The 27818-nt window shown below is 40.2% G+C and overlaps 1 protein-coding gene across 1 annotated transcript in view; it reads left to right on the forward strand.

Annotated features, from left to right (window-relative positions):
* Wdr75 (WD repeat domain 75) overlaps window positions 1-27213 on the forward strand; it is a 28867-nt gene extending 1654 nt beyond the window's left edge. Inside the window, exons 2-21 of the mRNA XM_052749369.1 lie at window positions 1660-1789; window positions 4061-4126; window positions 4917-5007; window positions 6912-7036; window positions 8533-8603; window positions 9903-10022; window positions 10911-10999; window positions 12234-12392; window positions 13124-13183; window positions 13271-13386; window positions 14685-14860; window positions 15992-16149; window positions 16559-16739; window positions 17521-17615; window positions 22369-22464; window positions 23032-23201; window positions 23689-23748; window positions 25650-25796; window positions 26124-26215; window positions 26881-27213. Of these exons, the coding sequence (XP_052605329.1) occupies window positions 1660-1789; window positions 4061-4126; window positions 4917-5007; window positions 6912-7036; window positions 8533-8603; window positions 9903-10022; window positions 10911-10999; window positions 12234-12392; window positions 13124-13183; window positions 13271-13386; window positions 14685-14860; window positions 15992-16149; window positions 16559-16739; window positions 17521-17615; window positions 22369-22464; window positions 23032-23201; window positions 23689-23748; window positions 25650-25796; window positions 26124-26215; window positions 26881-27085 (2407 nt within the window). The 3' untranslated portion in view covers window positions 27086-27213. The remainder of the gene's footprint in view (window positions 1-1659; window positions 1790-4060; window positions 4127-4916; window positions 5008-6911; window positions 7037-8532; window positions 8604-9902; window positions 10023-10910; window positions 11000-12233; window positions 12393-13123; window positions 13184-13270; window positions 13387-14684; window positions 14861-15991; window positions 16150-16558; window positions 16740-17520; window positions 17616-22368; window positions 22465-23031; window positions 23202-23688; window positions 23749-25649; window positions 25797-26123; window positions 26216-26880) is intronic.
* Window positions 27214-27818: the final 605 nt, after the last annotated feature.

Consider the following 27818-nt stretch of genomic DNA (forward strand, 5'->3'; position numbering starts at 1 on the left):
TTTTGAAACCTTCAAGCCTGCTCCCAGTGACATACCTCCTCCAACAAGGCCGTGCCTCCTAATCCTTCAGGAACAGTTCTTCCAACTGGGGACCAAGTATTTAAACATCTAAACCTATGGGAACCATTCCATTCTCATTGAAACTACCACACTAGGCTAGACTGAGAAGGTTGTTTATTGAGGATATGAGTGGAAGGCTTCCCTTTCAGTAGGATCCAAAAAGGTAGCTTTGTTTTTGCAGATTGGACCTAGGACCTTGCACATACTAGGTAAGCACTATCACTGAGCACTCCCCACCAGGTGCATGTGCACACCCACTTTTTGATTTTTGGTAGGGTTTTTTGGGGTTTTTTGTTTGTTTGTTTTGTTTTCTTTTGAGACAGGGTCTCACTAAGTTGCCCTGTTTGGTTTTGAATTTGCTGTGTAGTAGATAGCCTTGTGATGTTCCTGCCTCAGCTTCCCAAGTGGGTGGACTTACAGCCCTGTGCCATCAGGCCCAGCTTAGAAATGTGTTTGTATTGAAGAGATGGGTATGGTTATCAGTGGTTTGTGATGAGAGCTGGAGGAGAATGAGGTTGGAAGGGAGATTATCCAGTTCTTTTTTGCTGTTTAGAGAAAAAACTTGGTTTCATTGTATCTTTATTTGAGGAGAGGTAAGGTCAAGTTTTGCAGAATTAACTTGATGTGACTATGAAGCCTGACTGTATCAACCACTCATGGAAGCTAAGAACACCTTAGGAGTAGTCCAGGCTAGAGACATTAGCCTCTGAACTAAGATACTCAAGGTCTGGGTCTAGGCATGAAGAAGACCAAGACTGTAGGTGCTTTGTTCTGATCCCTTTCTTGAGCTGATCACACACAGAGCCACCTGTTGGCCAGTAGTTCGTAGACATACCATCAGTTATGAACCACAGTCTTGCTTTAATGGTGAGAACAGGTAAGCAACTCTGTGTCATAGATTTGATAAAGCAGGATAATAGCAACCCCTCCGCATCACATTTCCTCTTAGGATATTCATGTGCAGGTGCTTTGGGAGCACAGGGAACAGTCTGTCTGGTTCTCACTGGCTTGAGCCTTCCACCGTGTGAGAAAAGCGTGAGATACAATTGGCATAGGGCAAGTTTCTTTTCTGGACTTTCCTTATGATAAGTTCTGTTATGAATATGAAGATTATGAAGGAGCATCTGCTTTGTGGGAAGTCATAACTCCAAAAGGTATAAACAAAATTAGCATTTCAGCAGTTGGAAAAGAAACTGATAGGAATACAAGAGTAACCCGGACCTCACCATTGAGAACAGAGCATTTAACTCAGCATTTGTGAGCTGATGTCTTCAGTCGACTGTGGAACATTTTAGAACATGGTGCACATGCCGCCAGTGAACCACTGAAGAATAATTGGATATCAGTGTCTGCAGCCATTCAGCAAGGGAGCAATTCAGTTGTTTTTTGGGACAATTCCATATTGCTTCATAGTCTTTTCTGTGTTAATAGATGAATCCTTCTTTGATATTCTCATAAGTTTAACAACACATGCATTTAAATATACAGTTCTTAAACTATTTTAAAAGTTATTTGCATGTTGTTATCTTTATAATAGTCCACAAAAAGATTATGCCATCTTTGTAATATGTGAGACTTAGATTTCTCTCTCTTTTCCAGGTTTATCTTCTGTGTCTCAGGAGACTTTGTTAAGGTGTATAGCACTGCCACAGAAGAGTGTGTGCACGTTCTGCATGGGCACAGAAACCTGGTGTCTGGAATTCTCCTCAACCCCAACAACCATCTGCAGGTGCCAGTCTGTAATGGAACATGCTAGCATTGGTCTTTCTGTGGACAGAAACATTTAAGTTAAATTTGCAGGGGCTACTTTACAGATTGTAACCAGGAAAATAATCTGTTGATTCTCCTAGTCAGGGTATTTTTCAGTTATTCTTACTGGAAAGGGACCACTGCCCAAAACTACATATTATATTCTATGAACCATTTCAACCACATGATGCCAATGATGTTACTTGAGAAAAATGTTCTACATGTGGTTCTGAAACAGAGATGCAGTTAAATCAGTTTCTTGATTAGATGCCTTCTCAGGTCCCCATATAGCCTTGGCATTGTGAATATCCAAACACGTGTCCATAAGTTTCAACTTAAAAAAATTAAATTTATTTTAATATTTTGCTCTTGCTATAATTTTTAACAAGTTTCTATTTTCTGCATTAGTCACAGCAACATGGAGGCTATTGCTTGGTTTAGACAGGATTTGTGTTGCTGCCCGTGACCTTGTCACAAAAGTAGGGCATCAAGTAACACTCTTAAAAGAGCTACTCTTAAAATCAGAGTCAGATAAGTCTTCCATATGGTCCAGGTATATTTTTAATCCTGTCCTCTAAGAACTTGACAAACTGTATCATCGTATGCATCCTTTGCAGGCTTTTAATGAAAAAAAGTGTTCGTCAGTTAAAATAAAAAATGTAGCCGGGCGGTGGTGGCGCACGCCTTTAATCCCAGCACTCGGGAGGCAGAGCCAGGCGGATCTCTGTGAGTTCGAGGCCAGCCTGGACTACCAAGCGAGTTCCAGAAAAGGCGCAAAGCTACACAGAGAAACCCTGTCTCGAAAAACCAAAAAAAAAAAAAAATGTATTAAGTGTGTGCTACTAACCTTTGTCAAAAAACTATATACACATTTTTATAAGAGTTTTGTCTTAATGATAAAATCAGAAGTATTTTTCTTTTTAAAAATATTTTATTCTTTGAGAATTTTATACATTATATTTTTATCATCTTCACCTCTCCTGTCTCCTCTCAGATCCACCCAACTTTATTTGTCTTTTTTTTTTTTTTTTTTTTTTTTTTTTTAAGAACACAGTCCTACCTGCACAATTCATCCATGCATGTCCCACCTGCTGAAGGCCAGACAGACAAGGGCAGCTTTATCATCAGCTTGGGATGAGGTTATGGGACAAAAATTGTGTGAACTTGAGAGTTCTCTATGGTTTTGACAGTGCTTATATTTTTAACTGTTTACTAATCCATATGTATGATTCTTAGATAAAATAACTGGCATTTATTTTTTACCTAATATAATTATCTTACCTGAATAGATGATACTATCTTACTCAAATACTTTTTATTTTTAATCTCTAAATTCATGACCCAGTTCACAAAAGTTGTCAAACTGGCACTTACTTTCAAATTGAAATTATTTATAAACCTTATATACAAGCTATTTTCACCTAACAACACAAAATCTGTGTACCCATATAAAGCTAAGCTTACTTAACAGTCATAATCTCACGTGTTATTAAGATGGTCTTTACTCACCAAGAAGGGTCCACAGACTGGTCTAACACTGTTGTGCCATCTGTGGCGATGTGCAGCAAAGACAGAGTCCTGGAACTTGCTGGCACCGAGGCATTGCCGTAGAATAAGAGTACATAAGAATTCCTACTGTGTTTCTGAAAGTATTGGTTCTTAATGGATTGGGTTAAAAAAAAAACAACAACAGATGTGTTATTTGGTCATTTGAGGAACATTTTTAAATACTTAGGTAAGATGAATGCCATGACACAAATAAAAAAAAAAAAAGAATTGGGCTTTGGAGAAAGCAGAATGAATTCTTTAGCACTCCTCACTCATACTGTTCCATATCCCATGTCAGAACAGAAGCTTGATTCCTGCTCCCTTCGTCTCCACTTGAGACTTGAAATTGTTGTACTGTAGTTAGACTATTTTGCAGAGAGCACTGGTTGGTCTCCTTCATCTCAGATACTCAGGGTGGAAATGTCTCAGATTCTGGAGCTTTGGAGTCTGGGCCATTTGTTTCACTTTGCTGGTTGAACAGCCCCAAATTCCAAAGCTGAATCTTTTAGACTGTTGTGTTGGGGCTCAGGAAGCTTTGCACTTAAAGTTTTAATAGGGATATTCAAATTTTATAAATTCTACTGCCCCTTAAAGGCTAATGAGCTAATGGACAACAAACAAAAAGCAGTCCTCTAGGCCTTAGTTACTCATTTGATATCTTTGGAACAGTGTTTAATCTGTTTTGTGCTGTTTACCCTTCTAGCTCTACTCCTGCTCCTTTGATGGCACAGTCAAGCTGTGGGACTATCTGGATGGCATTTTGATAAAGGTATCTATATTACTCTTTAGTTTTCTTCTCATATGAGGCTTAATCTTAAAGGGACTTCCTGAACAAGTTAAGAAATCTACATTATTAAAAAAGATGCATAATTTTGACTATGTAAAAACTGAAGATTATATCATAAAAAGACTAATAAAAGCACCAAGAGAAAATACTTTAGCCACCATTAAGAAACAACTAGTTAGACCAACAGGATGGGAAATAAATGAGCATGGACCCCGAGGATGTAGCTCAGTGGTGGGGTATCTGCCTGAGGTCCTGGGTTCTGTCCAGCATCTCAGGGAAGGGGAGGGGAGGCAGGCGTAAGCTAGGAATTACACATCACAGAAAAAGTAGCACCAGTTATCATGATGAGATGGTCCATCCTATTAATTTTAGAAGTGTAAATTTAAACAAATAGGCATTTATATGTTTATATGTGCAGTCAATGAGAGGAAAACCAAAGATACAGTACTTTTCTCTATAAGAAAATATTTTCTCATTGAAAATATCTTATATATGTTTGTAGTCCTTAAATTATTTATGGTGGAAAAAAAAACTATAACCCTAATGTTACTTACAATTATGATAGGTTTAGTTAGTGAGATACTGCAATCTTTGAAAAGTCAGGAAGATATATAAAAGATTATTCAACAAATAGTGTACATGGCCTCTATAGACAGGTGCTCTCATGCGGTAGGGAAACAGCAGTGAGAAGACCTTGAACTCCGCACCGTGAGCTCAGTGTTCTGCTGCAGGAACTGGACAGTGCATAGTGTGATTCCTTATCTCTTTTCAGACGTACATTGTTGGACCTAAACTCCATGCCCTCTTTATTCCTCCCTGTGCCGAAGAGTCCATCTTCCTTACAATAAGTAAAGAGGAACCAGGTACAGCATAGTGCACTTAATTGTTTTTGTGGACATCGAATGGATCTTTAAATTCCTCAAAATTAGGTTTCTCAACACTAGTTTTAATCTCAGGCTAGCAGCTTTGAGTTGGCATTTAAATTTCTGTCATCATCTTTATATCAGGGGGAGGGGGCTCCTGTTCTGAGGTCTTCAGTGAATGATGATTACCATATATATATTAATTAATAGTGGACTCAGAGCTGAGTGTTAGAGCCAAGCTAGAATTTGTCTTTCTGCTGAGTTTTAATGTCATTCTTAGTATCACCGTCCTTTTATTTGTTGATCTTAAGTCATACCAAATAATATAAATTGGTATTAAGAACTAGTAGTGTGTGGCTGAATTGTTAATTCTGTTTTTTTTTTAATTGAAACTATCATATATCAGCATTTCAGAAATACCTACAGTATTGTCAGTAATTACAGATAATTATTCTCAATCATAGAATTTGATATTACAGAGTATCAATGTGGAGTTATCAAAAAAAAATTTGAATACTGGAATTCATGAGTGCCACTCACTCCATAAGATACAGGTGTATCAGAATTAAAAGTTCAAAGCAGCTTTTAATATAGTTACTAGACAGTCAGCTGGACTGCCTAAGATTTAATTCTTTATGTAAAATACAAGCACATATATCTCCTTAGTATAAAAATTGTTTTCATTTTTCACTAAATGGTATAATTATATGTATACCAGAGAGTTGCTTTAAAATCGCTTATGGTTCAGTATCAGTAACTCCTTGGTTTGTGTGCCTGTTTTATGCTGATCTGTGGACGTTATAACGGCTGACTTATATACATACTCATGTACACAAAGGTGCACATGAGGCTGGAGGTCAGCTCTCTCTGTACCTGCAGCTCGCTGACGCAGCTAGACTGGGTGCCGATAAGTCCCAGGGATCCTCCTGGGCCACCGCCACTGTGCTGGCTTTTATAATTGGTGCGAAGACCTAACTTGGGTCTTCATGCGTTCATGGCAAGCACCACTGAGCCATCTCTCTAGCCACACATTTCAGGAAGTTCTCAGGTGGCTTCTTACTTTTGGTTGCTTAATTTACCAGTAGTGTATTCAATTTTCAGTTCCATTTTATTTAGTTAGTTAGTTGTTGAAGGTTTTTTGTTTTGTTTTGTTTGTTTGTTTGTTTGTTTTTTGAGACAAGGTCTTTATAGTACTGGCTGTCCTTGAACTCACTGTGTAGACCAGACTACCTCAAACTCACATAGATCCTCCGGCCTCTGCCTCCGACTTAGAGGGCTGGGATTAAAGGCAAGTGACAGCTCAGACCCATTTTAAACCTCAACTTAGTCCTTTGAAACAAAAGTATACCTGTGTAAGATTTCTATTTCTGTAGATATAGCCAGGAGTGTCTGGGAGTTGTGGATTTAGACTTTATTCAGATGAAGAGTTCAGGGACTAGAGAGATGGTTCAGCAGTTAAGAGCACTTGCTGCCTTTGCAGAGGACCCTGATTTGGTTCTCTTCACCCAAGTGGCAGCTTCCAGCTACCTGTTACTCCACTCCCAGGACCCCTGTGGGCACCAGGCTGTACACAAAGTGCACTATATACAAGCAGGCAGAACTCACAGACATAAAATAAGAATAGAGAAATCTGTTTGTTAGTTTGTTTTTTAATGTAGAGTTCAGCGTGGATCTCTTGAGTTTGAGGCCAGCCTGGTCTACCAAGCAAGTTCTAGAACAGCCAAGGCTACACAGAGAAACTTTGTCTCAAGAAAAAAAAAAAAGGAAGAGTTAGCTGTAGGTCCATTTTGTTTAAGATGACCTACATTTACAGTCTTGGCATTTGAGAATACAGATTAGTGGTTTTATCTGATTCAATGTACTTCTTTAGAGAAACTTTGTAACAAATGACTTCCTCTGTCTAGACATATTCCAGCTGGTTTCTGTGAAACTGCCCAAGTCATCAAGCCAGGATGTGGAAGCTAGGGAGCTGTCCTTTGTTTTGGATTATGTAAACCAATCACCCAAGTGCATTGCCTTCGGAAATGAGGTACATTTGTTTTGTTAGTTTCTGCTTATAGTTAAGATCTATTCCCTGAAAGTTTTCCCTCAACACTGATGATCCTGTGCTGTGCTGTGTTTTCGTTAGTAACTAAAAATCTATGACATTGTTTTAACAAGTATTACTGGAGTATGGTGTGTGTATCTTTAGAACCATCCCTATGATATATATTCTGTTCTTTGCTCTTTTATAATTCTCCCCCAAAATAACAATGTCTGGTATTTGTACTCTTCTTTGCCTGTTTCATATAAAAACCACTGATATTGTTCCATTTAAAAAAGAAAAAGAAATCGTTCCATTTTAGGCTTTGTGTCTTTAGAAAATATGGGCTCTCTATCTATAATTAACATACCCATTATAGGAAATTCAGATATTACAGAAAAATATAATGAGGAAAGAAAATATTCAATCTTACCAGTGATAATGTTTAAAGACTTTCCTAGACTTGTTTTGAACACATGGAAGACGACAGTTCCCAGAGGAAGTAGGATCAGACATATTTTTTTCTTTTCAACTTAGTATCACAACGTTCGTGAATGCTAACATGTTTTTGACAGGTACTTTATAATATTTGTACCATTATTTAGCTACCTGTTAATAATTTATTATTTTAAAATAAAAGGCCACCAAAGACCTATTGCATTGGAGTCTGTAGAATTATTTCATCATTCTTCTGAACATGGTTAATGCCTCAAGGAGAGAAGATGGCTTTATTGTTGTTAGTTCAGTATTCAGCTTCATTGATCATCAGTGTGGGTCAAACCATAATTAGAATCCGCTTCACTTCTGCTACAGTTACTAATGGTGTCAAGATGAGGAGCAGTGTTAAGTCCCCTGGCCCTAGATTCCACTTCTGTACAGAGACAGAGCATGAACACAGAGTAGCATGTCTAGGAGTGACGACTGTTCTCCAGAGCTCTGAAACATAACTTACAACCCAGAGTCAACCAGCCAAACAACAGAATTCTGGTGTACTTATTCAGCTGAATGCTACTCAACAGTGAAAAGAAATTGATAGCACACCTAAGGTGAACTCCGGAAGGGTCCTGTTGAGCCACAGTTGCGATGTACAGAGTGAGATACAGAGTGAGATAAGCTGTGACGATAAAATGACAGTTGCTGGTGAGAGTTGGGACTTTGAGGAAGGACAAACGGGGAAGGAACATTCTTGGATTGAAGGAACAGTTACGTAGACAGAGTCAAACCTGGCACGGTATTATATGTATGCCTAGTGGGGGAAACAATGTAAATCACTATACTTAAAGCTAGAGAGTGTAGAATTTAGGGCTTAATTCTTCTTAATTTTAAAGGTAAGATTATCTTTTCCATGGCCAAAGTATAGCATATCATTTCGCAGTAATATAGTTTTACAGAGATTTTTTTTTTTTTGTACTTGGCATATTTGGAGAAAATACTCCATTATTTATTGATGAGTCCAAGATTTTTTTTTTTTTTTAAATGTTATCTTCTGCTTAAATCACCAGGGAGAATATATTGCTGCAGTGCGGGACTTTTACTTATCTGTTTACTTTCTCAAAAAGAAAAAAACATGCAAGTAAGATTTCCCTTTTATTAAGTTTATTATATTACCAGAGCATTTATACAGTGTTGTCCAAACCTGTTTCCAGAGTCTTGTTTCAAGAAGTGGGACCATCGTGAAGAGCTACAAACATTTTAACCCACAGTGGTGGGGAGGATCTTAGCTCAGGGTCTCCTCCATCCCAAACCCCATATAGACAATGCACCAAGTGTGGACTTGGTATAAAAATTTAGATTGACAAGGCTTGGCCTGATGGTTCTCATTGGCTGTAGGAACTGAAATAGGCATTAGGTTACTGGGGCTTTGTTGCAGTTTGCTGTTCTATTGCTGTGATAAGACACCTTTACCAAAAGCAGCTGGGGAGGAAAGGGTATATTTGCTAACATCTTGATCTCACAATACATCATAAAGGGAAGTTAGAGTAGAAACTGTAGGGAAGAAATAAAGCAGAGGCCGAGAATGCTCTTTACTGGTTCTCTCAGTGGCTCACTCAACTTGCTTTTTATACTTGCAAGACCCACTTGCCTAGTGGTAACATCACCCCTAGAGGGCTAGACCCTCCCACATCAATCTCAATCAAGAAAATGCCCCACAGTCTTGCCAAGAGGCCCATCTGGAGGCATTGTCTCAATTGAGGCTTCTTCTTGGTGGATCACCCTATCTTGTGTCAAGTTGACAAAAAAATTATATATATATATATATATATATATATATACAAATATATACACATATATATAAACATTTGTATATACACATATATATAAATGTTTAGTGCATTTCAGCCACCATGTGCTTCAAACTAATATGTTTAAGTAGAGACAATATCTAATTGAGTTGTAAGGATAAATAAGATGCCGTGTTAGAGAAGCTGTGGTGCTGAGCCGAGCATTGTATAGTCAGTCTTCCTTAGCCACAGTCATCTTCCCAGCTACCTTTCTAAGATTAGCATTATTTGTTATGTAAAGATCCTCACTTCCTCAGAAGTGGAATAGGAACCAACCTAGACAGAGCAAATGATTTACCCCCCTGAATGTCCGTTTAGGACCCATAAGGTCACTTGTTTCAGTTAGAACTTAGTAAGCATGGCCATAAGTTTAATGCTGAAATTTTGGTTCAGAGAGAAAATTGAATCAGCTGTCCCCAGGCCAGAAAAAGGAACTAAAAGGAATGTCTTCATGACTTAAATCGTAATAGCTTCCATTGACCAGTTCTTGTAATATGAGTCACATGAAGTTTATATTGTGTATTGGTAAATGTTTACCAAACAAAATGCTTGATTCATAACCAAGGGAAAGTTGTTTTTCTTTTTCCTAGTTTTACTTTACCATCAACCAAAAATAAGAAGAATGCTAATAACAAGTTCACCTGTGTAGCCTGCCACCCAAAGGAAGACTGCATTGCATCCGGCCACATGGATGGCAAGATCCGCCTCTGGTCAGTGAGCTCGGGAAACGTGGGGTCGCTTGCACACTGCTTCACACTCATCCTGCAGAGCAGCACCGTCTCTAGGTCCTAAAGGAGGTTGTGTGAGCATCAGTACTGCTGCAGGACTAGGCTGTGCTGCCACCCCCGTTCCTTGTCGTGCGCTCCCGTCAGGCTGCCATGTAGGGTTCCTGACCTTAACTTCTGGAGAGAGGGAAGCATTCCATGTCACCTGGAGCCATTTTATTGGAGAACTTAGCTCTCAGCCTTTTAACTAGAACAGGAAAGTGAGACATCGCTTAGTAACTAGCGGGTAGTATGGTGGTACCATAATAACATTGCCTGTAGACGTGGTTCTGGTTAGGAATAACAAGGTATTTCTAAATACTGATGTCAGAACACGTCAGACTGCGATGTGTTGGACTTAGCACGCCGTTGTTTCCTGTTCTGCACCTGAGGTCAAGTGAAGAATTCTGTTTTCTCAGCCCTAAGTCCATGTCTCCATCAGATAACTTTGCTCATTGCTAGGGAACCCTGTGGAAGAGGAGGCAGAAAGGATGTCCTTTGCCTCTTTACTATAGTATGGCTTCCAGTTTAATGTTTCTATGGGATTCCTGAGCACCGAAGAGTGGGTCTCTGTTCCTCATGCCATCTGTTAGACTTTTCTCCTTCACACTGCTTTGTTTGTCTGTTTTGTCCAATTCTGATGTGTTTTTGTTTTACTATATTTTATTTTATTACTGTCTCAGAAGCTTGTTTATTTTCTAATCAGAGACAGAAAGGTCTAGATGGGAGGGGAGGTGGAGAGGAACTGGGGGGAGCTGACAGAGGGGAAAACCATAGTCAGGATACATGATGTGAGGAAAAAATGTTAAAAAAGTATTTCGTTGTTTCCAACAGGAGGAATTTTCATGATGATAAGAAGTACACATACACGTGTTTGCATTGGCACCATGATGTGGTTATGGATTTGGCTTTCACAGTGTCAGGTAGGTGCCGTTTTGATAATTAAAAGGACATTTAGAAGTATCTGAATCAAATGTTGCGATTCACAGCATTTACAGATTTAAAATTGAGGCACCAGGTGTGGTATACAACTATAATCCTATTGCTTGGGAGGCTGAGGCAGGAGGATCACCATGAGTTCAAGGCCTGCCTAAGCTTTGTAGTGAGACCCTGTCACAAAAAACACATTATGGGAGTCAAATTGTGAACACTTCATGACCCTTTGTTGGGCTTTACTCACCACAGTAGTATATAGTTTAGCATTCAGGATTCCAGAGTATATGCTTGTGCTCATCTCTCTTAACATAAAGAACCTATGTAAAGTGTATGCCAGTTTTTTAAATAGTCTTATTATAAAGATGTAGTCAATAACTGCTGCTATTTACCAGATGCAAATAGCTCCAGTGTTTTCCATTCTCTGTCTTTGGACCAGTGAAGTCATCAGTTGTCCTTTCACGGATGAAGGAAGTGAGGATTTGAGGTAGTGACTAGCTAGCATAAAGTCCAGTGGCTAGTAAGTAGAATATGGTCATGGGTGTAATTTAGAAACCTGTATTTGAATTGAGAGATTGTGAGTGTTCCCTATTTCATATTTTTGGTTGTGAGCCTAACCTTCAACAGCTGCGCCGTCTCTCCAGCCCAGGTGTTCCCTACTTTAAATTCAGACCCTGTTTTGGATGTGAAGCAGACATAGGAAGTACATACGTCTTTTATTTTAATGCCCTCACACCCATGTGCCTGCAGAGCAGGAAGGAAAGTGATTGTCCTTCACTTGTTCCTCCTGGAGACTGACAGGCAGGTGTGGTTGACAAATGTTTTATATGTAGGTCATCTTTACTCTGTTTCCTCTGTTGCACAATAGAGTGACTAGCTATTACTATTATAACTATAAAAGAAGATTTTGATTGTTTCATCACAAGGAATGGGTAAATGCTCAAGGTGCTAGATGTTCAAATTACATTCTTTGAGTGTTACACCATATATGTATGTAAGCATCATGGTATATCCTGTATATCTGCACAGCTATGTCAATTAAAAATAAAATTAAAATAAGACTGAAAGATAATAAAACCAGATAAAATGATAGGAAGACACTTTGTAAGTTTCCAAAGAAATCACTTAAATGCTGATTATATTTGTCTTTGTTTTTTTGTTTTTGTGGTTTTGTTTGTTTGTTTTTCCTCTAAACTCTGCCTGTTGGTTTCTTTGGTCATGAAGGCACCAGTCTGCTGAGTGGCGGGCGCGAGTGTGTGCTTGTAGAATGGCGAGACGGATCGGAGAAGAACAAGGAGTTTCTCCCTCGCTTGGGATCTACTATTGAGCACATCTCCGTCTCCCCTGCGGGAGACTTGCTCTGTACGTCTCACTCTGATAACAGTAAGTCTGAGTTTCTCACTGTGAGGAGGTAATATTAGCTTCCAGCTTCTGTATGGAGGACGAAGGGACCTAAAGCTAGTGAAGAGCAGAAAGCTTTATTGATACGTGGATTTTTCTTCACTCTTCTGCTTTTCTCCATCCTCTTAGCCTCATGTGCCACCAGATCCATCACTTTCAAAATTGTTTTTATGAAAGCATAAGACTAAATGTGTTTGTTTATTTCCATGGCAATTATATTTTCAGAATCTTTTGAAATAGAAGGCGGGTTTGAAGTGGGCCTTCCTACTTTCATAAGTAATGGCATTTTCATGAGAGCGCTGTGAGCGACATTGTCGCAGTTCTAGGTGAATGTGGGAATGAGCACTAGGAGGTGGAGCACCGGCTCTTTTCCCGTTCCTTCTCACCTGGGTCAGTTTGTAAGCTGTCATGTATTCATGAGCACAATCAATAAAAGCAAATAATAGATCCCCTACTCTTACACAGAACCCCATAAGGCAGCTCACAACCACCAGTAACTCCGGTTTTGGGATACCCAGCATTCTTGGATAGCTTCCCTGAGCACCTGCACTCGCATGCACATACCCTCCCCCCTCCCCCCCACACACACAATTTGAAAGAAAAGGTTAAGACTTCAACAGGCACTTCTATCCCCATCGCTAATTGTTCAACTAACTTGTAAAATAAAGCCCTGATTTTCTAGTAACACTGACTTTTTCTCCTTGCTTTAATAGAGATAACAGTTATTCACCGAAATCTCGATGCATCTGCAGTAATTCAAGGCCTAGTGAAAGGTACGGTGGACTCCAGGGGATGTAGGACTACACCTGATGAGTGGCTGCTGCTCCCAGTTTAATCACTGTCTGTCGCTTCTCTTGCAGATAGGAGTATATCTACTGGCTTGATGATTGACCCAAGAACCAAAGCTTTAGTTCTGAATGGAAAGCCTGGTCACCTGCAATTTTATTCTCTCCAGGGTGATAAGCAGTTATATAATGTAAGATTTTGATTCATAGCTAAGTTTTAAAACGAGTGAAAGGTCTTTTACTACTGGTCATGGGGTTATTTGTAAGCTCCTGGTATTGATCCTTTGCTTTTGTATTTGAACATGGCTGATAGTGTCTAATTACTGTGCAGTTGTTGCTGCCCACATGTGTGCTTTGAGTCACAGTGAAAGGGAATGCGCCTGTGTGGATTGACAGTACAGCTTGGGGTCTGCTGTGTGGTAAAACTGTCACTCACATGCTAAAGTTCAGTGCAGATTAAACAAGAACACTCCTGTCCTGACAGATGCAATCCCACCTTTGTGCAGTGCTCTTTTTACATTACTGCCAGAGTAACTAACGTTTTCTTTCTTTGTTTCTTTCCATATCCTATAAACATCTTCTGAAGGGGCAGTTACTGTACTTAATACAGTTTGAACATCCCCAATCTCAAAATCCAAAGTCTTTCATTTTGTTTTTGTTTTTCAAGACAGGGTTTCTCTGTATAGCTCTGGCTGTCCTGAAATTCACTCTGTAGACCAGGCCGATCTTGAGCCCAGCGATCCACCTGCCTCTGCCTCCTGGGTGCTGGGCTTAAAGGCATGGGCTACCATGCTTGGCCAAAATCCAAACTCTTAAATGTTCCCAGATCTAAAAATTCTGAGTACCTCCCTGAAACTACAAAAGAAAAAATCTCGTGCCTGACTTCATGTGAAGACATATCACAGTACAATGCTATTATATAAAATTACCCACAGGCTGGCTGAAGATTTTAAGTGCTCGTAAAACAAATGGATTTTATGTGTAGACTTGGATCCTAGCCCCCAAATACCTCCTATGTCTATGTAAACATTCTAAACATCGAATGAAATCTGAAACATTTTGGATCTATAGCTGTTCAACCACTTAATTTTCTTAGCAAACACAAGACAACCCATTTTAAGGGATTAAGAGATCAGTCATAGCCGGGCGGTGGTGGCGCACGCCTTTAATCCCAGCACTTGGGAGGCAGAGGCAGGCGGATCTCTGTGAGTTCGAGGCCAGCCTGGTCTACAAAGCGAGTTCCAGGAAAGGCGCAAAGCTACACAGAGAAACCCTGTCTCAAAAAAAAAAACCAAAAAAAAAAAAAAAAAAAGAGATCAGTCATAAATAAAAAGCTAGCCTACTTAGACCATTGCTTATCTTTTTTTACTTTCTTACTCTCAAAGTGGTAGAGAATTTAATTTAGACTTGAAGTTTCCTTAGAAAAAAGCATGACTGTAAATTAAAGGTACTTATATTAATAACATATTGGGCTCTTTAACCTTGTCAGTTAGATATCATACAGCAAGAATACATCAATGATGACGGCCTAATCCAGATTGAACTGACAAAGGCTGCCTTTGACTGCTCTGGCACTTGCCTGGCAACAGTTGAACAACGACAAGAAGATGAAACTGAGCTTGAACTGCAAATGAAGCTGTGGACCTATAGCAAGAAAACACAAGGGTAATCCTACTGTGTGACCACCATTTGAGCTTCTGTTTACACCTAAAACCGTCAAGTCTTGTTGTTTCATTTTGACACAGGGAAATGGGGCTTGGGGTATTAGTCTAATAAGAAAGCTTTATTTTAGCTTTCCGTTTTAAGAAAGCATTGGTGTAATGTAGGTCATGCTATGTCATCACAGAAGAGATGAAACATGAGAAAGAATTGTAACCCCACAACATAATACACATTCCAGGCAAATCCAGAATTAGAATCCAAATGTGTCCCTAACTGTCAAAGTAGGAATATAGACATGTGTCATGTTAGGTAAATAACCCAGTGCTTGTTTGCAGAGCTGCTCGTTGGGTCTTTGTGTTCCAGCCCACCCCCACCCCCACCCCCCCCTTTTTTCTTTTTTTCTTTTTTTTTTTTTTTTTTTTTTTTTGGTGGAGAATGGATCTCTCTGCATAGCCCTGGCTATTCCTAAACTTGCTATGTAGACCATGCTGGTTCAAACTCAGATTTGCCTGTCTCTGCCTCCCAAGTGCTGGGATTCATGGCATGCACCACCATTCCTGGCTTGATGAGTTTCTAAAAACATTGTGATCTGAGCCCACGCCACACATTTCCCAGATGAGAAAAGCAGCCCGGAACTGAGTGATCCTTCCTAGTCCTCTCTTGTAACATTTACTCTTGGAGGTACTTGCTCTGGTGCTCTCTAAGGACACAGAGCAAGCAGTGTCCATGACTGGGGCAGTTTGAATAGGTCACTTTTATCCCATATTTTCACAATATAAATGTAAGTGGATCCTTTCAGAGCCATTCTTTTCCTCTTTTTTTCTTGTGTCTGTTTTTAGAAAAGACCAGGCTTCTAAGTCTGTGTCATTAGCCTGCAGAGTCCGGTGGAGTAGCCTTCAGCCATGGTTTGTTTTGAGTTAGGTTCATTTTTACCAACAGGCTGGCCACTGTATATAATCAGTATTTGAGTCACCCCAGATGCATGTGATGTTAGTCCTGTGATTGTTAGAGTGTGTGAAGTTTTGCCATTGTGGATGACAATCCGTCACCTGCCCATTTTAAAGATGTTATTGAGTGATGTACAGAGCCTACCCTGTTTTTCTGAGAGTAAATTTATGATTTTCCTTCTACTAGGTTTGTTCTTAACACAAAGATCACCATGCCACATGATAACCCCATCACAGCTCTCTGTTTCAATAACGCAAAAAACCATGAAAAACCCACACTGGTCACAGCCAGCAGAGACGGCCACTTCAAAGTGTGGGTGTTGGCAGATGACTCTGATATATATAGTAAGTTAACACAGCTTTAAGAAGTGATATATTTGTATCATCATCAATATCCTCTTTGAGGTGTTTTCTGAAAATCTATAAACTATTGCTTAATTTCAACAGCTTTTTTCATATTAAATATATACATACCCTTTCACCAGGATCGTGCCTTGGGGAAGTGAATGACATTGTGTCTGTTTGGTCAGCTCAAAGGGCTGTTGCTGATGGGGCTTTCTCTTCTCCACTAGAGGGAGGTCAAGGTCTCCAGGAAGGGGAAAATCACAGTAACACTTTTGACTTAGCACAGTTCTGGTGAATCTGCTTTTTGTTATGTTTTATTTCCCTTGTTTAACTTTTTCAACTTATAATATGTCTCTAATGTTATTTATTAATATTTATGCCATTTTTGTTATGGCTTGTTTTTCCACAGAAAAAGCCATTGGCTGGACTTGTGACTTTGTGGGTAGTTATCATAAGTATCAAGCAACCAACTGCTGTTTCTCTGAAGATGGCTCCTTACTAGCAGTTAGTTTTGAAGAAATAGTTACAATATGGGATTCAGAAACATGGGAACTAAAATGTACATTTTGCCAACGAGCTGGGAAAATCAGGTAAGTAAATTAGTTTGTATTGCTACCAAAGTATGTGTAGCTTTGTAATTTAAGTAAGCCTTTAAACTTCAGTAATAATGTATGTTTCCCCAGTAGAAGTAATCTGTAGGTTGCAGGGGATAGGGTAAAAAGCTAATCAAAACGTTGGAAAACTGAAACTGGTTAGTACATGAGCAGTTTACAAGCATTCTTAAACTAGGATTAACATTGAATTATCGTATCCAGCTTTGTTCAGTACAGTAAACAATTGAATGGGGGGGTCATGTAGCAATTAAAGCTATGCCAGCCTTGGTTGATCCTGATGTGCCAGTCTGTGTTCCCATTAAAAACATAATGTTAGACTCAAACCAGACCTGAGGACAATTCTGACAGGTGACTAATTTCATCTCATTTTAAATATGTCTGATTTTGAATTTACTTTGTAAAACTTTAAAATTCTGAGTACAGATTTCCTCCTGTAGGTAAAGAACATAAGGTTTTGTTGTCATATATTTTACATAAATTGTTCTGTGTTCTGTGGTGATTGCTCCATGATGCTGCATATAAGAGAGTTGATCATCAAAGTTTCCTGAAGAAATACAAGTACCTAAATAACCGCTTTGTATTTCCTTAGCACCTTTTCCATTGACGTCAGAACAATTAGGGACACAAAAAGGAAAACCCATGCCTGCTTGCAAGTCTGTACCGAGTAGAACTAAACCCTGTGGGCACAGCCTGCAGTTGTTTGTAGGTAAATGTGCTCATGCTGCCTGCTGCTCACCCTGGTGTGGTTCTGACCTAGGCACCTGTGCTTTGGAAGAATGACATGCTCCAAGTACCTTCTCGGCACAACTGAGAATGACATTCTCTGCTGTTGGAACCTGCTCAGTTGTTCACGTAAGCTGCCGCTTTACTCTGAGGTGACGTAGGAGAACACATGTGGAACACTGCAGTTAGACTATGATGTTTTAGGAATTAAGGATCCTATTTCCTTTTTTTTTTTAATGTGTTTGTTTTTTCATTTTACATACCAATCCCAGTTCCCCCTCCCTCCCCTTCTCCCACTTTCACCCCCACCCTCCTCTCCACTCCTCAGAGAGGGTAAGGCCTCCCTCCCTTTGGGAGTCAACAAAGTCTAGCATACTAACTTGAGGCAGGACCAAGCCCCTGTGTCTAGGCTGAACAAGGTATCCCACCCTAGGGAATATATTCCAAAAAGCCATTTCACGTACTGGGATAGGTCCTGGTCCCACTGCCAGGGGCTCCCCTAGCCACATGACTGTCACCCACATTCAGAGGGTCTAGTTCAGTCCCATACATGTTCCCCAGATGACAAGCCTGAGTCCATGTGCTCCCACCAGCTTAGGTCAGCTGTCTCCTTGGTTTTCCCCATCATGATCTTGACCTCATTTGCTCCTGTGATCCCTCCTCCCTCTCTTCAACTGAAGTCTAGGAGATCAGCCCAGTGCTTGGTTGTGGATCTCAGCATCTGCTTCCATCAGTTACTGGATGTACTTCCTATGATGATAATTAGGGTAGTCACCAATCTGATTACAGGAGAAGGCCAGATCAGGCACCCTCTCCACTATTGCTAGGAGTCTTGGCTGGTGTCATCCTGTGTAGTCCTGGGGATTTCCCCAGCACCAGGTTTCTCCGTATTCTCCTAATTGTTCCCTCTACCAAGATACCTCTTTTCCGTCCCTCCCTCCACTCTGCCATCTCAGTCCCTCCTGATCCCATCCCCCATCCTTCTATCCCTTCTATTCCTCCGCCCCTCTAGTTTACTCAGGAGATCCTAACTAGTTTCCCTTCCTAGGCCCCTCCATGTGTGTCCCTCTAGGGTCCTCCTTTTTACCCAGCTTCTTTAGGGTTGTGGATTGTAGCCTGGTTATCCTTTGCTTTGCATCTAATAGCCATTTAAGAATAAGTACATACCATGCTTCTCTTTCTGGGTCTGGGTTACCTCACTCAGAATGATTATTTCTAGTTCCATCTATTTGCCTACAAATTTCATGATGTCATTGCTTTTTACCACTGAGTAATTATGTAATTACTCCATTATTGAGTATTTTTGCATCAATGTTTATGAGGGAGATTGGTCTATAATTCTCTTTCTTAGTTGCATCTTTGTGTGGTTTGGATATCAGGGTAACTGTAGTCTCATAAAAAGAGTTTGGCAATGTTCCTTCTGTTCCTATTGTGTGGAACAACTTGAGGAGTATTGGTATTAGCTCTTCTTTGAAATTCTGGTACAGTTCTGTGTGAAACCATCTGGCCCTGGGCTTTTTTTGGTTGGGAGACTTTAATGACTGCTTCTATTTCCTTAAGTGGTCATAGGTATATTTAAATTGTTTATCTGGTCTTGATTTAATTTTGGTATGTGGTACCTATCCAGAAAATATCCATTTCCTTTAGATTTTCCAATTTTGTGGAGTACAGATTTTTGAAGTATGACCTGATGATTCTCTGGATTTCCTCATTGTCAGTTGTTATGTCACCCTTTTCATTTCTGATTTTTGTTAATTTGGATGTTATCTCTCTGCCTTTTGGTTAGTTTAGATAAGGGTTTGTCTATCTTGTTGATTTTCTCAAAAAAAAAAACCGACTCTTTGTTTCATTATTCCTTGTATTGTTCTCTTTGTTTCTATTTTATTGATTTCAGCCCTCAGTTTATTTCCTGTCATCTACTCCTGGGTGAGATTGCTTCTTTTGTTCTAGAGCTTTCAGGTGTGCTGTTAAGTTGCTAGTGTGAGATTTCTCCAACTTCTTTATATAGGCACTTAGTGTTATGAACTTTCCTCTTAGCACTGATTTCATAGTGTCCCATAGGTTTGGGTATGTTGTCCATTCATTTTCATTAAATTCTAGAAAGTCTTTAATTTCTTTTTTTATTTCTTCCTTGACCCAGTAGTGATTCAATTGAGCATTGTTCAATTTCCATGAGTTTATAGACTTTCTGTAACATGTGTTGTTGAATTCTAACTTTAAGGCATGATGATAAGATACAGAGGGTTATTGTATCTTTTGAGATTTGCTTTGTTACCAAGTATATGGTCAGTTTTAGAGAAGGTTCCATGAGGTGTTGTGAAGAAGGTATATTCTTTTGTGTTTGGGTGAAATGTTCTATAGATGTCTATTAAGTCCATTTGAGTCATAACATCTATTAGTTCCCTTATTTCTCTTTAAGTTTCTGTCTGGCAGACCTGTCCAGTGGTGAGAGTGGGGTGTTGAAGTCTCCCACTATCAGTGTGTGGGTTTTGATGTGTGATTTAAGCTTTAATAATGTTTCTTTTACAAATGTGGGTGTCCTTGTATTTGGGGCATAGATGTTCAGAATTGTGACTTCATCTTGATGGATTTTTCCTGTGATAAGTATGAAATGTCCATCTCCATTTCTTTTGATTAATTTTTAGTTTCAATTCTATTTTGTTAGATATTAAGATAGTTATACCAGCTTGTTTCTTAGGTTCATTTCATTGGAAAATCTTTTCTGAACCCTTTACTCTGAGGTAATATCTGTCTTTGAGGGGGAGGTGTGTTTCTGGTATACAGCAGAAGGATGGATCCTGTTTTCACACCCATTCGGTTAGCCTGTGTCTTTTTATAGGCAAATTGAGTCCATTGATACTAAGAGATATTAATGACCAGTGATTGTTAATTCCTGTTATTTTTGGTTTTATTGTTGGTGGTGGTAATGTTTATGTGTTTCCCTACTTTGGGGTTTGTTGGTGTGAGGTTATCTATTGGCTATGCTTTCATAGGTGCAGCTAACTTCTTTGGGTTGGAGTTTTCCTTCTAGTACTTTTCTGGAGGGCAAGATTTGTGGACAGTTATTGTTTGAATCTGGTTTTGTCATGGGATATCTTGTTTTCTCTGTCTATGATGATTGAAAGTTTTGCTGGGTATAGTAGTCTGGGCTGGCATCCGAGGTCTCTTAGTGTCTGCAGAACATCTTTTTCCAGGACCTTCTGGCTTTCAAAGTCTCCATTGAGAAGTTAGGTGTAATTCTGATATGTTACTTGGCCTTTTTCCTTTGCAGCTCTTAATATTCTTTCTTTATTCTATATGTTTAATGTTTTGATAATTATATGGCGAGGGAACTTTTTTTTGGTCTAGTCTATTTGGTGTTCTGTAAGCTTCTTGTACTTTCATAGGCATATCCTTCTTTAGGTTGGGGAAGTTTTCTTCCATGATTTTGTTGAATATATTTTCTGTGCCTTTGAACTAGAATTCTTCTTCTATCCCTATTCTTAGGTTTGGTCTTTTCATGGTGTCCCAGATTTTCTGGATGTTTTTCATTAAGAATTTGTTGGATTTAATATTTTCTTTGACCAATGAATCTATTTCCTCTATTGTATCTTCAACGCCCATCTCTTGTATTCTGTTGGTTGTGCTTGCATCTGTAGTTCCTGTTCGTTTTCCCAGATTTTTCATTTCCAGAATTCCCTTAGTTTGTGTTTTCTTTATTGCCTCTATTTCAATTTTCAAGGCTTGAACTGTTCCTTCATCTGCTTGATCTTTTCCTGACTTTCTTGGCTTTCTTTAAGGGATTTATTGATTTCTTCCAGTTTTTTGTTTGTTTTCTCCTCTACTTCTTTAAGGGAGTATTTCATTTCCTTTTGGGGACCTCTGTCATCTTCATAAAGTTATTTTTAAGGTTGTTTTCTTCTGCTTCTTCTATACTGGGGTGTTCAGGTCTTGCTGTTATAGAACTACTGGTTTCTGGTGGTGCCTGGTTGCTCTTTATGTTGTTGAATGTATTCTTACACTGTAGTCTACCCGTCTCTTCCTCCACTTGCTGCAAGTGGGCCTGTGACGGGCTCACTCCTCCTCCAGATGCAGGTGGAGCCTGTTTCTCTGGTGATCACTGATGCATCAGGGATGTTTGGGGGTGTGGGGAGGCTGCTCCCGGTCTCTGGGACTTTGGTGGGTTGGAGAGAGGTATGAGATGTGCCCCTGGGTGCTATGGCCGAGTGAGCAGGACTATACAGCCTGGAGCCCAGACATTCATGTCCTCCTCCAGGTACAGGTTAGGAAGTATCCTATTTTCATGTCTTTACCACAATATGTAATTTTTCACTTGACCAAAAGTTTTGAATCAGTGGGCTGGTAGTAAGTAGATAGCAGCATACTGTAAACAATAAGGCACTTGTGCCTAGTGTGCTCAGAGTACAGGACTGCATGTTCATTTTCAGAAGTTGAGGAATAGCTCTGTTGGTTGTATGTAGAATCCCAGACAGTGTAAGATTTGATAGTCTGTCAGAGTACTCCTGAAAAATTAGACTTTGGTGGCATTTTACTGATTTTCTTGTAGGGAAAGTATGATGTTATTTCATCATGACTGTGTATGGTGGTGGTCTCTTTCACCCACAGTTAGAGTAGAAAAGCAACTTCCATGAATCTTAATGAGCCTAACTGTCACAGTGTGTGGAAGGACCTGAAGTTCGTTTTGCAGCTCTGCTTTCTCCTGCACACTTCACTGAACCCCTCCACAGAAAATTTCAGAGTGTGTCTATTGTTATGGAAAGCATAAACTCCTTCCATAGAAGAATAATGTGCGGGGCGGTCCCAAGAAAGATGAAGAACACCCATTGTAAAGACTTAAGAGCTTTTGGTGAACCTGTTCTCAGAAGTGTATCCTTTCCCACAGTGCAGTGGAGTGCGAAGTTAAACATTAGAGTTTTGGAACCCGACCCTTACTCAGACCACGTTGCTGCGGTGTCTCAGTCTGCAGCGGGCTCAGATCGTAAGTACTAACCATGCTCTGATAGCGTGAGGCCTGTTTCCTAAATTCTCTTTTTAATGTCTTTAGTATAAGCTGATGCACACTCCTTGAATCAGAAATTCATGTGCAGCTCTTTGCCTGGGGCCCTGCCCTTCCTCTCTTGCCCAACACCTCTAATGTCTGCTTTCACACTTAGTGCTAGGAGTGTTCCCCTGACGTTTCCACAGGCCAGGTCCCACTCAGCCTTCAAAATCTTCCTTTGGATGTCTAACTGGACTTGGTCTGCTTCTGAGACAGTGTCTGCATCTTTCTTCTGATACTGGGCAGTATTCTGGTATCTCTTCTATAGATGCCCCTGGTCTCTGGAACAGAATTCCTTTTCTTTTTCAGATTCTAGCCCTCGTTCCTACCCTGTTTGGTACATAGCAGGCACTCAGTAGATTAAACAGAAACAACAAGAGATTTGAAACAATCCTAAGCAATGCATTTACCTGGTGGGCTGGGTACAGGACGAGTGTGATCCTGCAGCCTGAGGCTAGAACCAACTCCACAGGTTAAATGCCATCATGTTCCTGTTTTCCCCTTTAGTGTTTGTATTTAAACCCAGCGAGCCGCGGCCATTGTATATTCAAAAGAATGTCTCCAGAGAGGAAGTCCAGTGGGGAGTGTTTGTCCCACGAGATATCCCTGAATCATTCACCTCGGAAGCTCACCAGTGGCTGAACAGGTCCCAGTTTTACTTCCTAACTAAATCACAGGTAATTGACTCCCTCAGAAAAGTGTGACCAGTTTATAGACATACTTTTAGAAAGTTTGTTTCTAGGTAGGACTCTCATTAAATGTTTATTTCCCAAAAGAAGTAGTCAAATGTCAATACAGCGGTGCTATGAAAGCAGTTGTCCTAGCCCTTTACCCCACATCTGCGAGGCTTTGTGTTAACTCTGACACAAGAAAAGCACCAAAATTACTTTGTTGCATTTATTAGCATTTTCTCCTAATTTTACGATTTGATTTGAGTTGAAGAAACTGGAGGCTTTTATTTTGTTACCAGGTCTCACATGCCTCTCAAAACATAGTCTTGTAACTCTCACCGGACCTTTTAATCGAATTTAAATCTTTTATAGCTTTTCTGTGAGCAGATTTAAATATCTGAATGAAAATTTGACATTTTAGGACCCGTGTCATCTTATTTAATTTGTACCTCATAGTATTCATTTTCCTGCATTAACTGACCTGTCTTTTCAGTGTTTATTAACATTCAGTACAAAGTCTCCAGAAGAGAAACTCACACCAACAAGCAAACAGGTAGGCATTCACTGCTGTCCGTGTGGAGAAAGTTCGCTTTTACATTCGGCTGTGACAACAGTAGCTAGCTGGACTGTAAGAAGGAATTGTAAAGTGCATACCTGTGAACTGGTGTCCTGTTTTGACACTATAGTGCTCTGCTGCAGTCTAGAGTACTGGAGAGAAGTATAATCTTGTGTGTTAAATGGACAGTCAGTGGCCTGCCATGTCTAATTGTGAAATGGAATTGGCTGAATAACCAATGATAGGTCAAGAATATTGGGATGAGGTGGAACATGCCAGAGTAGATGAGTGGAAGTGCTGAGCTCATAATTAAATGATACTCCAGCCCACTCCACTGAGGACCTTGGGTTCTGTTGTCTGCACTGTGTTCTGAAACAGCCCCCCATGAACATTAAGGGACTTTGATCCTCATCATTACAGAACCTTCTGTTATTGCGGTTAAAGTTCTGTTTACTTGCTTGTACTTCATATCTCTAAGAACATGCTTAGATTATGGATTATGGACTTAGTTATCTGTTGAATTTATTGAAGTTCTTAAAGCTGAAAATTTATATTATCTTAAGATATAAATATATTCATAGCCAAATAGTCCACATACTGTCTTTATGTTTGTGATCAGCTTTTTCCCCCTCCTGGAATTAATGATTGTCTCCTTTTTTTGTAATTTGCTTATTTTTTTGTTTTGTTGTTCTTATTCTACTCCAGCATTTATGCAAATTAAATTAATTCTTTCAAAATTTTCAGACACATAGATATTCTTTCAAGTTATGATAACCATTTTCACAAACCTATACCTTACTTCAGTCTAGACTAATTTCTCTGTGAATCTGCTCCACAGTGGTCATCCTAGGGGACATTATATCCCAGAGAACTGCTCTCTCTTTGGTCACTCCTTTGCTTTGGTGAAGCCTGTTCTGTTGAAGCAGGGGTTAGGACCTTGTAGTTTGGGCAGTTTTCTTTATTCTCTGCTACTTGATTGACTCGTTGTCTGTAAATGTAAACTGAAAACCATTTTGAAGATGGTGGCTTAAGATTGTATGGCTTCTGATGTTGCCAGACATCCAGGGCCATTCTTCATCTTTGATTGTGTAGCCATAGCTTGCTTAATTTCTTCTGAAAAATCGTTGAATTTATTCACTAATTTTCATTTGTTGATCATCAGTATGCCAGGGACTATTGTAGACAATTGGGATGTGTTAGCAAAACAGCTTTGTCTGTGAAGATACAGATGCTAAACAACAGGTACCAAGTCAGTGAAGTGTGAGTACTTTAGAAAGTGGAGAGGGTTGAGATCAGGGGCGGGTGAGTGAGGTATGTCTCACACTTTTAAGTCAGCCTTGCTGACTACAGCCATCTTTACTCTGCATGCGATATGGAGCTCCGTGGAGAGCTTTGAACAGGGAACTGACTCGGGAAGTGCTTACTCCATCTCCAACACACCCCCAACTGCCCTGGGTTTTGTGTCTGTTTTGTTATTTCATGTTTATCAACAACAGCGCGCGCGCGCGCGCACACACACACACACACACACACACACACACACACACACACACCCGTTGTTTTTCTCACAGCTGTCTTAGAATCTTGCTTTGTTGGCTTTACTTCCAGGATGTCACCATGTGGCCTTTCCCCACTCTGTGCCCTTGGGAGTGTGTGCCCACTGTGATCTTTATACACCCCCAGCAAGGAAGCCATGGTTCCCTCATCAGTGTCTGTGGTTAGCTTTCCCATGTAGAAAGTGGGACCCGAGGTGTTGGTTGCTTTGTGACATGAGAGTAACTGAGTGATTTCTAACGCTTCACCAGAGCCATTTTACAGTTCAGTGGCACTTACCTGTTATGTCAAAGAAGTTCCACCTTTTTATTGAAATATTTTCTTTTCCTTTTGCATCCACGCAGCTGCTGGCAGAAGAAAGTCTGCCAACAACCCCATTTTCTTCTATATTGGGGAAACACAGGCAACAGCAGGATGCAAGGTTGAGTGACACTTCGGAGAGTGAGCTGGTACAGCTCCCTGTAACGGAGAACATACCTGCAATTAACGAGGTAAGTGATCAGTTCAGCAGACCGCGCAAAACGGTAGACACAGTGAGCACCTGAGCTGCAGGTAAACTGTCTCAAGTAGCGTTTGACTCATCCAGTGTCCAGACAAGCTTGGTACCTTGGTGGGGTGATTCTCTCCTGGACCTGGGTGAGCAGTGGGGGCTGCACAGGTGTGAGGAACTGGAAGGACTGTTTCCTTTGGCTTGGTTTTCTCCAGGGAAGCCTTTTGTGTTTGCCTTGGCATTTAGAATAAAGGGTATTAGGAAGTGAAGTAACACTGTGCTGAAGGATGATCTTTCTAACCAAGTCTGCCTCTCCGTGTGCCTCCAGCTTCTCCACACCCCGGCCCACGTACTGCCCTCAGCTTCTTTCCTGTGCTCTCTGTTTGTGAACTCCTTGCTGCTGTCTAAAGAGACTAAAAGGTAAGAGTTCCAAGAGGTTTGTCTTCTGTGTTGTTTGGGAAACGTCGTCCACTGTGTTTGTATCTTAGCTTTGAAATGTGGCTAATGACATAAGATTATTAAGTTCAATACTTGTGATGAACTGAGAAAGATGTGTTGTACATGCTTAAAGACGTGGTGAGAGTTACACGTTTCATAAGTTCACTTGCTCTTTCATGGCCCATGCTCCTTAAGGATGCACATCACAGTGTTTTCAGTTGAGTTACCTTCTCTATATGGTATTTCAATGTGAGTGTCTTAAAGTTTTTATTTAGAAATATCTAATGGTACATTGAGTTGAGGCAGGTCCAGGCCTCTCCTCCCTGCACCCAGGCTGTGCAAAGTGTCTCACCATAGGCACTAGGCTCCAAAAAGCCGGCTCATGCACTAGGGACAGGTCCGATCCCACTGTTAGGGGACCCCTAAACAGCTCAAGCTCACCAGGCTCTGCTGACTCCCCATGGGAGACCTTGCCTTGGAGGAGGTGGGAATGTGGGGTGGGTTGTGGGGGAAGGCTGGGGGCGGGAGGAGGGAGGAGAGGGGAATCTGTGGTTGGTATGTAAAATGAATAGAAAATCTCTTAATAATAAAAAAAAAATGAAAAGAACTCTCTAATGGTGTTACATTTTATTCTGTTATTGTCAAAGTCCTGAAGAAATTCCTGATGATGTAGATATGGAAGAAAAAAAAGAAAGTGATGACTCAGATGAAGAAGATGATTTTACTGAAAAAGCCCAGGAAACAAATAGCACCGATCTGGGGGAAGATGTTATACATCAGCTGTCAAAATCTGAAGAGAAAGAGCTGAGAAAGTTCAGAAAAGTAGACTACAGCTGGCTAGCTGCTCTGTAGGCCACGGCCATGCACGACACAGAGACATGTTGTACTTAACTTTTTACTGTCTGTTAATACTCCAAAAAATTTTTTTAAAGTTATTTTATTCTTAAGACAAAATATTAAAAGTCTTTTATTTGCTTGTTTGTTTAGAGTCTTAATAAGTTGCTTAGGCCAGCTTTGAACTTGAGACTCCTCTCAGCCTCCCACATCCGTAGGTTTATAGGCCCTGTCTGGTCAGGTTTGTGTGTGTGTTTCGATTTTTTTACTTTATGTGTATGAAGGTGTTCCTTGTATGTATGTCTGTGTACCACTGGCTTCCCTGGTGCCTACCAAAGTCAGATCAAGGCATCAGGCCCCTGGAACTAGTTACCCATGATTGTGTGCCATCATAAAGGTGGTAGGAATCAAACCCTGGTCCTCTGCGAGGAAAACAAGTAGTCTAAATCACTGGCCCAACTCCATTTGTGTCAGGCTGTACATTTGTGGGTATATGCTTTATCATTCCAGGTTTCTCTTGAGTCATAGAGGAACCTTATTTTTTGGTAGGTATTGTTTCTAGGTGAGGTGACAGAGCTGACTGTAATTTACCCCTATACCCTCGTCTTTAATTTGAACATAGGAAAAGATGGCTTTGCTGCTGTTACTTTTAAATTTGACACCAAAATTCATTGATTTGCTAGATGTGACTGATTTATTCGCACACCAGACTTGATTCTTTTTAGTTGAATTTCCCAGTCTCTACCACTCA

The sequence above is a fragment of the Peromyscus californicus genome, unplaced genomic scaffold (assembly GCF_007827085.1).
Source record: "Peromyscus californicus insignis strain IS unplaced genomic scaffold, ASM782708v3 Scaffold_21__1_contigs__length_65335640, whole genome shotgun sequence".
In the NCBI taxonomy this organism is placed as follows: Eukaryota; Metazoa; Chordata; class Mammalia; order Rodentia; family Cricetidae; genus Peromyscus; species Peromyscus californicus.